This window comes from Cebus imitator, unplaced genomic scaffold (genome assembly GCF_001604975.1).
Source record: "Cebus imitator isolate Cc_AM_T3 unplaced genomic scaffold, Cebus_imitator-1.0 Scaffold18, whole genome shotgun sequence".
Classification (NCBI taxonomy): domain Eukaryota; kingdom Metazoa; phylum Chordata; class Mammalia; order Primates; family Cebidae; genus Cebus; species Cebus imitator.
In genome coordinates, this window is record NW_016107333.1 from 8,701,365 (window position 1) to 8,711,484 (window position 10,120).

The 10,120-nt window shown below is 52.6% G+C and overlaps 1 protein-coding gene across 1 annotated transcript in view; it reads right to left on the reverse strand.

The window, feature by feature from the left end:
* The window catches only part of BPIFB3 (BPI fold containing family B member 3), a 20,518-nt gene continuing 10,398 nt past the window's right edge, over positions 1-10,120 (reverse strand). Inside the window, exons 8-16 of the mRNA XM_017514343.2 lie at positions 9,191-9,282; positions 8,894-9,073; positions 6,924-6,977; positions 4,857-5,027; positions 3,871-3,938; positions 2,549-2,591; positions 1,669-1,732; positions 1,049-1,125; positions 1-271 (exon numbers count right to left, since the gene is read on the reverse strand). Of these exons, the coding sequence (XP_017369832.1) occupies positions 242-271; positions 1,049-1,125; positions 1,669-1,732; positions 2,549-2,591; positions 3,871-3,938; positions 4,857-5,027; positions 6,924-6,977; positions 8,894-9,073; positions 9,191-9,282 (779 nt within the window). The 3' untranslated portion in view covers positions 1-241. The remainder of the gene's footprint in view (positions 272-1,048; positions 1,126-1,668; positions 1,733-2,548; positions 2,592-3,870; positions 3,939-4,856; positions 5,028-6,923; positions 6,978-8,893; positions 9,074-9,190; positions 9,283-10,120) is intronic.

A 10,120-nucleotide genomic window follows, 5' to 3' on the forward strand; every position in this document is an offset into this window, starting at 1 on the left:
TACGGAGACGGAGGAGTCATTTACTGAAAGCTGAGGGCTTGCCACTGAGGACCCAGAGCTCCCTCTGAGGCAGTTCTATGATGAGCCAGGGAGTTCCCATCCCAAACCGGGAGTAGTGCTGCAGGGCCAGAGGGCATTTATACTGTCACCGACCCAGCTAGAGACTGGGAGGGAAATTGAGGCAGTGTGGACAGGTGGTCTCTAGAAGTCAACAGGGAGAGCTGGTGGGCATGTCTCAGCCTCAGGATGCCACGGTCAGCACAGCAGCATTCTGTAAGGAACAACCACTCTTGGTTAGGCCTCTGAGCCTCCGCAATGCCTGATCCCTGCAGACATCCCTACCCCCCTGCCCTGTACCTGGAACACAGAAGGCACTCATTAAAAGAATGAATGAATGATGAACAAATGACATCCAGCGTGGGACAGGCTCTGACTTGAGGACTTAAGAGACTCAAGTTCAAGTGCTATTTCTGCTATTAATTTACTGTGTGACCTTGTGCCAGAAATCTGACCTACTTCAGCCTTGGTCCTCATCTGAGAAATGGGCACAGAACCTTCTGCTCTGCCCACCTCCCAGAGCTGTTCCACCACCCAAAGTTGTGCTGGTTTGAAAAGGATTGTGAGACCATATCAATATTCCGCAAGAAAAACTGTCATGTTGTGTTGGTCATATCTTATGCAGACACAGGATAAGGGAGAGGGAGCATATGTATTTGTTGCTGCTGGACCAGGGGAACTGTGATTCTGTGAGTGAATCCTAGGTTCCGTTCTAGAGGCCAGACATGTGTCTGAATCCAACAGGAAAGAACTCTGTGATTGATTGGCAATGTCTGCCACGGACAAGTAATGGAGTAGTAGTAGCACACACGTCATATATTTGCCATTCCTAAGTTACGTAATTTGCAATTCACTGAGAAATTTAGAAAATGGGTCAGGGACAGAGCAGAGGATGAAGCAAAGCTTTCCCCTCATGCCTTCAAGTTTCAAGCAGGGCTTTCCAGAGACAAGCTTAAGGCCCATCTGGGCCACATCTGCATGGAAGACTCACCTCTATGATCACCAGAACTGAATTGGCAAAATTGACATTAAGAATCTTAGGCAGGGGAATCCCAACATCCAGGGCCACTGTGAAAAGAGAATCATTGGGAACAAGGGATGTTGGTGCGGAGGTCTTGGACCCTGAGGACCACTGGACCCTGCTGACCCTGTTCCCCCACTTTCACTAGCCAGCCCGTTCTCTTCACAGGGAGTCAGCTTCTTATGGGCAAACTCCCACTCATCCTCCTACACCCAAACAAAATGTCTATTCTGTATGGTGTCAGTGGTACTCCTGTGTCAGATCTCCTAAAGGCTCCATCAATCCCTCACACACTCTGGGTCATCTGTATTCTAATCATTTGTTTATACGATTATCTCCTACTAGACTGTGGGAGCTTAATGTAGGACTGAGGTCAGATCAGCTCTTGAAGCCCACAGGCTGGCATGATGTAGGTGCTAATCAATGTTATTTAAATGGAAAAATTGGGGCCTCGATTTCTGCATTTTGCAAATGAGGATCGACCTCTCTCTGGCCTCAGTGTCCCCATCAGAACCATGGAGAGAGGCAACAGACTAGACAATCTCAAATTCAGACACTGCGCGTATCCAAAAGAGCAAAGGCTGCCATACCGTTAAGCTTTGGTGCATACACTGCCCGGACCACCTGGCTGAGCCATTCTTCTAAAGGCATTTCCTGCAACAGAGCACACGGGGTGGTGGGGGCAGTGCTCGGAGGTGTGGCTTTGTAGGCAGCAGCACCCCCTTCCCAGGGAAAGAAACCCAGGGGCCTAGCTGCCTCAGCCTCCCACCAAGCCTTAGGACACAGCTCCCAGCAGGCATAGGGCACTTGGCTGTCCACCAGTGACCCCAAAAGAGATTCTGTGATTTAGGCTGGCTTTACCACAGGCCCCACGGGTTTGAAAGAAATGCCTTCCTGTAAGAGTCTGTGGGGCCTGGAGGAGGGCAGTGCCTAAGAAAGAGGAAAGGAAATGCGACCAGCTCCAATCTGTGGGCTCTGACCTTAGATTCCTGTCAGGTTAGGGACCCTGAGAATGTTCTAGAACCTGAGCCCATGGTGGGATTCCAGAACCTCAGAACTCTCTGAGAAGCAGGAGCCTCGGGGCTCTGTGAGCTCTGAAATGGAACTTTCTGAGTTTGGGAAACTTGTTACTTGGGTGAAGTTCCAGAATGATGAATCCTTGTGAGGGTCTAGACGTCCACAGCTTTGTGAGGTTCCAAGACCGTGGAAGATCATACCAATTCACTTTCCTAAGATGATCACTGTTTCTCTCTCTCTCTCTCTATCACACAAACACACACACACACACACACACACACACACACACACACACACACGTGCCCTGATATTTGCCCACTCTGGCTTATTGGGGCAGAGTCTAATCCTGAGGTCAGCTCAGCCATGCGGCCCATGACTCATGGCCACCCCCTTTGCACCCCGCACCTGAAGACTCTCATCACCGCTAAGCTCCTCACCCTCCCAGGAACTTACGTCAAAGGCGTGAGTAAAAGAGGAGGCCACCTTGACACTGAGCCTGGTGGAGAGAAGAGAGATTCTGCGGGCCCCAGCTACCCCCGACCACCTGTCCCACCCCACAGCCTGCCCCATGATAGCCCTCAGGATCAGGAAACAGGGTTACAGGCCCAACTCTGCCTCCAGCCTTGACTCAGAGACTGTTCTCCTACCTGTAAAATGGACCCAAAGGGACCTAACTTCCCTTCTGAGGCATCATGACCACCACCACCTCTGACTCCATGGCCTTGGCACCTTCGCTGACTCCCAGCTTTTTGTCCCTGGGCAGGTGGCCGAAACATTCAGAGGAGTGACCCTCCCCCAGACTGAGCACTGGACACAGTGTGCCTTGCATACAGCAGGTGCTCACTCAAGGCAGCAACCCACTGGGGGATCAAATCTGGCCCAAGGGCAGATTCAGGGCCAAAGCCTGGGCATGCATCTCTACCTCCTAAAAGGCTGAGGTGTGACCTGCCATCAAGAAGGTCACCCAGGTAGCAGGAGGTGCACCCAGGCAGCAGGCAAGGCCCTCTGTTAAGGTCAGCAATGAGGCAACAGTGGAAGGCAGGGGGGCAGGAGTAGTCTGAGGAGCTTGTGGGGGTGCTGAGATGGGGTCACAGGAGCACTGGGTGCCTGTGGTGCAGGCTGGCAGGTCCCAGCGATCTCCAGAAAAGCCCCTGCTGCCAGGGGAGGGACAGACAGGCCCGGGCCCCACCACAGTGACAGCACTGTGCCTGGAGAGCTGAGTCCCAGACTACAGGCCTGCTCCAGGGACAGCCCACCATGTGAGCCTGGGCCAGCACAGTGCTCTGCAAACCGTAGAGTGCTGTGCGTGTAGATGGAAGGACTGTCATCAACACCATCATCTTAGTCATTATGATTATCACGGTGGATGCCTAGTTACCATGGGGCTGGGGACAGTAGAGAAGTAACAAGCTTGCATGGATGATAACACACTTGAGTGGGGCCTGCTGTTTCTTGGTTACCCTCTGGGGCTGCTAGCTCAGGAGTCTGGACTCCACATCCTGGCGGCAAGATTATCTCCCAGAGACAGGCTTTCAGCAGCAAAGGGGTGCTGTGGCAGAACCCCACCCTGGAGCCTGCTGCTCTGAGCCCCCAGCTCCTTGTCTATAACGTGGGCTGACACTGTCCCCTCCCTGGCAGGTCCTGAAGGCAAGAGGTTGCTGGGGAAACACCTGGAACTTGGTTGATGCTGAAGAAACAGGAGGCGGATCCTGTCAGCCCCTAATTCTTGTTCCTAAAGACACGAACAAGATCCTGTCCCCAGGTTCCCAAGTTACCTTTCCAGGGACAGGGAGATACGCAGCTTGGTAGCCGAGGGAGCCAGCTGGGCACGCAGAGTCATAACCTGCATGGGCAAAGCAGGCAGAGGTCACTCCCAGTCAGCAGAAGAAGGTTGAGGACAGGTTTGCCTCCACTGACAGGTGACTCTCTTCCATCTGTTCCCTCCACTGACCCTTACTGAGGCCCTACTGTGTGTCAGGGTCCGTGCTGGGGTCTGGGGAGGTGATTTGAAGGCTCTGCTGTTCTCTTGAACAGCAGAGTACCAAGGTATTAAAATTGAGAGAAATTGGTATTGAAGGAGAGGAAGCTCTGGGGCTGTAGGAGCTTGAAAAGCCCTCTAGCCAGCCTGCAGCGCGGTGAAGGAAGGTTTCCCCAGTGCGGTGACAGCTGAATCTTAAACGGTGAGGAGTGAGTGGAGGGAAGAGGGAAATGGCACTCCGGGTGGTGGACCCGGCACAGACAAACCAGGGAGGTAGGATCAGGTTGGCTTGAGTAGCTGAGGCTTAGGGGCCAGGCCAGGCGAGACGAGGATGGGGCAGGAGGGCAGTGAGTGTCAGGTCAGGTATTTGACCATGGGGAGCCAGGGCAGAGGGCCAGGGGAGGGGCCTGCCGCGGTTCAGATGGGTAAGAGGTAGGATGGAGGAAGCCGACTGGAGGGGGAGGGTCAGAGGAAGCTGGAGGGTCATCAGGGAGACAGCTAGGCAGACAGAGGCTGGCGAGTCGAGGAGCAATGCCTGAGGTCCCCAGGAAGTAACATGGGCAGGCTGGACAGGAGGCAGACGTGACAGGAGGGGCCAGGCAGGAGCCAAGGCAGGGCTCGGGGCACAGCCCAGATGATGACAATGGTTGAGGATGCTTCCTGTGCTGGGCTATGTGGGGCACCCACCCTGCATTCAGGGGTAAGGCACCTCCATGGTCCTGTAGCTGGTCAGCCCATCTGGAATTCCAATCCTGGGCCCTCACCCACCCCTTGACTACTCACCCCGTCCAGCTCAAAGAGGGATTCAGGGGTCCCCTGAGGGACACTGAACAGCACGTGGATGCTGGCTGGGATGGAGACCAAGGCCTTCTTGTCATGGAGTGTGACCATGGGAGCTTCCTTCACTCGCAGGGAGAGCAGGAGGTCCTGGTGCGGGGGCAGCTTCCCCAGGGCCTGGAGAGATGCAGGGGCGGAGCTTAGATGCCCCCACCTATGATCAGTCAGTCAGTCAGCAAACACTCACTGAGCACCTACCAGGCACCGGGCCATGTGCTGGCAATGAAGTTACAGCCTGAACTACACAGGCCTGGTCTCAGACCCCACAAGGCTGACACTCAGGTGTGAGACACCCACCCGCAGGACTGCCAAATCACATTTCCTGAATCATGCATTCAGAATCTTCCCCAGGGCCACAGGCTCTGTGTCCCCCGTCCGCTGCCTTCCCTCCACTGCACCTCCTCCCCTCCCACTGCTGCTCTGCATTCTCCCTCCAGACTCACCAGCCATGTGGCTGCTCCTCCAGCTGCCAGGGATGCTCCTGGCAGGCCCCAGGGCCTTTGCACCTGCTGCTCCCTCTGCCTGGAAATATCTTCCCAGAGAACCGCAAAGTTCCCTCACTCACCTCCTTCACTCAAATGTGACCTCCCCAGTGAGGCCTTGCAGAGCAGCCTGTGTAAAAGCCCCAGCCAGTGCTCCTAAGCCACGTTCACCCCTCCATTCTCTTCCACCTCCTGACACTGTTTCCGTTCTTGTTTATTTCTGCAGTGTGTCACCTCACCGGAATGGCAACCCCTCGAGTGCAGAAGCTTCTGTCTCCCTTCAGTGTCTGCCCTTTGTGCAGCCCCAGCTGCAAGGGTATCTTTGTTCCGCCGCGGGGCCTGTTACACAGTAGGTGCTAACTGCCTAAATGAGCACACGATCAGGAAATTCTGGCTCATAACTTCGACGTCATGGAATTAAGGACATGACAGAAGCTTGGAACACACCACTATGTCCCTTGGGACACTCGCCTGCTGGAATTTGAGTCTAGGCTTCCTCAGGCCCAGAATCCCCAAGTGGCAGGATCATCCGGACCAGGAATCACCTGATTCCACCCTCACATGCCACAGAATCTGAAGCCACATGGGGCTCTGAAGCTGCGAGGCCACAAATGGAGATCAAAGGATTCAGCCCCCAGAGACAAGCCCAGCCTCCCCGTGCTGGAGGGGCAGGCCCAGCTTGCTGGGTCTGGACACCCCTGCCTCAGTCATCTCTGCTTGTCCCATGTCCCTCTCCCCTTCTGCTCTCTGGGGGTTCTTCTGAACGACTGACTCCATTGGAATCCCTTCCATGAGACTCCTATGCCCTTTAGCCAAGGGGCTCTGGAAAGCCGAGCCCCCATTTCATTCATCAAGGCTGCTCTGACTCACCACCTTCAAGGACTCACAGAGTTTGTCCTCTGTGTCCCCAAACTCAGCTGCCACTTCCGTTCTCTCTGGTGAGAGCCCAGGCCCCCAGGCCTCTTTCCAACCTTTGTCAGAATCTACTGTTAGGTAAGGGTCTTGCAGTAGACATTTTACTTCAGGACAAATTCAGATTCTCACAGCTGGAAAGTGGCTGGTCCAGCCCCAGCTGCAGGACGGAAAAGCTGAGGCCAGGCCTTGAAGTCATGTACTCATGTCCGCTAGTCAGACCTCCCTGACCCTGTCCCTTTTCTTTCCTCTCCAAGACCAGTGCCCTGAGTCTTTTCTCTGGGGACATTGAAGGCTAAGGTCAAGATGAAGTAAGGCAGTTGGAGGAAGGGAGCTCTGTAACCTGAAAAGAAATTTGTCCCTGTGTGCTAGAGAAACCATTTCCATAGGATAAATGCCCAGTTGACTTCTGGGACAGTCAAACCCAATCCTTCACTCTCTAAGCAAAATCTGCTCTCAGGAAAAGATACTGTGTTAGTCATTCACACTTTAGTGTAAATTTGGACTCAACTGTTCAATTGCAGTTACCTGGAGAGCTGTATTGAGAAAGATTCTGAAGTCCATTCATGATCATCAGGAAAGAGCTACAATGATCAAAACCCATGAGAGGGTCACTCACCTCAGGGAGCAAAGCTGCCAGGTCTGTAGTTGTCAGTGGGACATCACTGGGAACCTGGACCCACAATGGAAGAGAGGGTTGGTGAACACAGAGACAGAACAGGAATTCCTAAGCACACACAGAGCAGTTTTGTTCACCATTCTTCCCCCCACCCTGCCAATTTCATACACATATCACTACGAACACCCAAGTTTGTTCTCAGCTAGCAATTACTGAGCACTTACTGCATGCCAGGCAGATGCTAGGGGCTTTGCGCGCCTTTGCTCATTTCACCTTTAAAACAGCTCAAAGAGATGGGTGCCGCCATTGCCCCATTTGACAGATGGAGGCACTGAGGCTCTTGCCAAGGGTCACACAATTGGTAAGTGGTGACACCAGGATTTGAACCCCGGCAGGCTAACTTCAGAACCTTTTACTCACTCTGCCAGGGCTCATGATCTGAAGGCCCAGAGATCTGACCGCAGACTTTTTGCCTTTGACCCAAACAGTATTTTCAAAAACTAAGAATTTGTTTCTGGTATTTATGAATCAGGAAGTAGCATGTCAATTTTTCAGCTTCTGACTAAAACGTTTGAAAATCTAGTCACCCTGAGCCTGTGCCCTCTCCCCTTGTGGTGACCGAGTAGCAATTGCCTGAGAAGTAGGGCCCAGGGTCTCCAGTCCACGATAGTCTCATCAGGCTGCAAATTGATGATGGCCCAGCCTCTGGGGGCCCTGATGTTTGAGATCCCCCAAGCTACACATGGCCCCTTCTCAGAACTGCCCTGGTCACACAGGATAAGCATGAACACAGCACCAGGATGAGGCCTCTGACATTCCTCTCTTGCCATGATGCTCGTATGCACACGCCCAGTGCCCCATACACACACCCACGTCCACAGGCCGCTCAGACACGCACGTTGTCATCCTCAGGGTCTCTGCCTGGCTATGACTGCTCCCATCCCCCAGCTGGAAGACACCCTCCCCCCAGTTCAGGGTCCTGTTCCAGCCTCCCAGAGGCCTTCAGAGTGCTGTCTGGACCCCACTTGCAAGAAGTTCGTGACTAACCCCTGCTTCCTTGGGCCTGAGCTACAGGTGGGGAGCCCAGGCTGAGACCAAGGTAAATGCCTCTGGGTGGGGCTTCTGGGGTCAGGATTTTCCAGGATGTGAGAGGGGCCAGAATGGACAGAATAGAAGTTGGGAGGTACTAGAAGCTTCAGAACAAGGTGACTTGGTACAATCCCCCCATAGTTTTCCTTCCTTCCTTCCTTCCTCTCTTTCTTTCTCTCTCTCTTTCTATCTCTCTTTCTTTCTTTCTTTTTGAGACAAGGTCTCACTCTGCGGCCCAGGCTGGAGTGCAGTGGCACAATCACAGCTCACTTCAGCTTTGACCTGGCCTCACATGATCCTCCCTCCTCAGCCTCCCAAGTAACTGGGACCATAGGCATGCACCGTCATGCCTGGCTAATTTTGTATTTTTTGTAGAGATGGGGTGTCTCCTGGGCTCAAGTGATCCTCCCACATCAGCCTCCCAAAGTGCTGGTATTACAGGCATGAGCCACCCTTCCTAGTTTTCTTTTCTCCTATTCAAATCTGCTCTTGAGAAAGCAGTGGAAACAGCAGTTCATACTTTAGTGTGAAATTGGGCTTAGACTCTAGAAAGTCTCATCTGATGCAGGGATGGAAAGTGGGCTTCATTCCATATGCCAGTCCTAACCAATTGAAAGTGACCTCTTGGAGGGCCAAGTTGAGAAGGATTCAGAGGTCCCAGCCTGGTTTAATCAGGTAGAGGGCCACGATTGATTAGCAATGTCTCCCCCAAGTACGGGAGTGGACAACAGCAGAGCATATGCTCTAAACTTGTTCAACTCCCTTTCATTATAGAGAAGAGGGCTCAGCAAGGCTGATCAGTGCCCAGGTCAGCACTAGCAATACCAAGGCACAGCAGGGCAGGGAGCCTTCCTCCCAGCTCCCCCAGGTGCCATGCTCACCAGCTCAGGGGTGATGTCCATGTCGAGGGCGCCGTTGGCCTGCAGGAGTCCAAACACGGTGTTGAAGAGGTACAGGGACACTACTACCTGTGATGTGTGGTCCTCCTTGGGGGGCACCTTGGCTGGGGCCTGGGGCTTGGGGAAGTCAATGATGTCACCAGCTACACTCTTCACAATAGGCTGCAGGGGCAGGAAACAGGGCCGAGGAGGGTCTTGAGATGTTCACCCACCAGCCTTGACCCGACAGCCCCTATCTGGCCACCCCCAGCCACAGGAGAGGCCCCTCTGGTCACTCACATTGATGTCCAGTTCTATGTACTGGTTGGAGATGAGAGGCAGTGTGGCCAGAGAGAATTCCAGGGACCCAAGAGCCCCAAGGGGTACCAGGCCTGCATGGGAAAAGGAGGGGTGAGAGCAACCCTAGAAGCCCAGTTCCCAATCATAATAGCCCCTATTTCCATGTATTGAGTGCCTGCTGAATGTCTGGCATTCTACTAGGCATTTGCTTGGCTGCTACTGTCATCCCCATTTTATGGATGTGGAAATTGAGGCTCAGACAGGGGAAGTCACCAGAACAAGGCCACACAATCACAGTGTTCAAAACCAGGATTCCTGTTGGCCAGGGCTGGTGCCGCTAACACACCGCTGCCCTGCCTCTTACGTAACTCCACATGTAGAGACATACCAGCCCAAGTTTCTATTCTTTTCCTGGTTGTGCCTTTTTGTATTTTCCCAAACCCATTTTATGAACACGAAAGGCACCCGTGTCTCCATAAGGTGCAGAGAGACGGGGTCTGCTGTGGCTGGGGGGCCTTGGTTTCCTTACTTGAGCTCTCTGGGCCTTGGTCAGCTAGTCTGATCAGGTAATAACCACATCTTCCCTGTAGAAAGTAGAAAAGTTCCTCTTCAAAGTTTCCTTTCTTGTTAAAGAATAATCATAATAAATGTTCAAAATAATCGTCTCTTTTAAAGGTTAACTTTCTTCAAAGCCTTCTTGCTTTTTTACTAGTGACTCTTTGTTAAGCCCTAGCCTATGTAGCAGTTAGATATGAAGGAATAAGTATATTCTATGTCCTTGTGCTTTAACAAAGATATTTATGTTATTACTTTTCTAAGTCCTTTCGAAAGCAACTTCCTATAGCCCCTTCCTCATTTGGACTTCCTTTTTGTTCTCCATTACTTTTACCTATGCAAAAAAGTTTTTTTTTTTTTTTTTTTTTTTTTTTT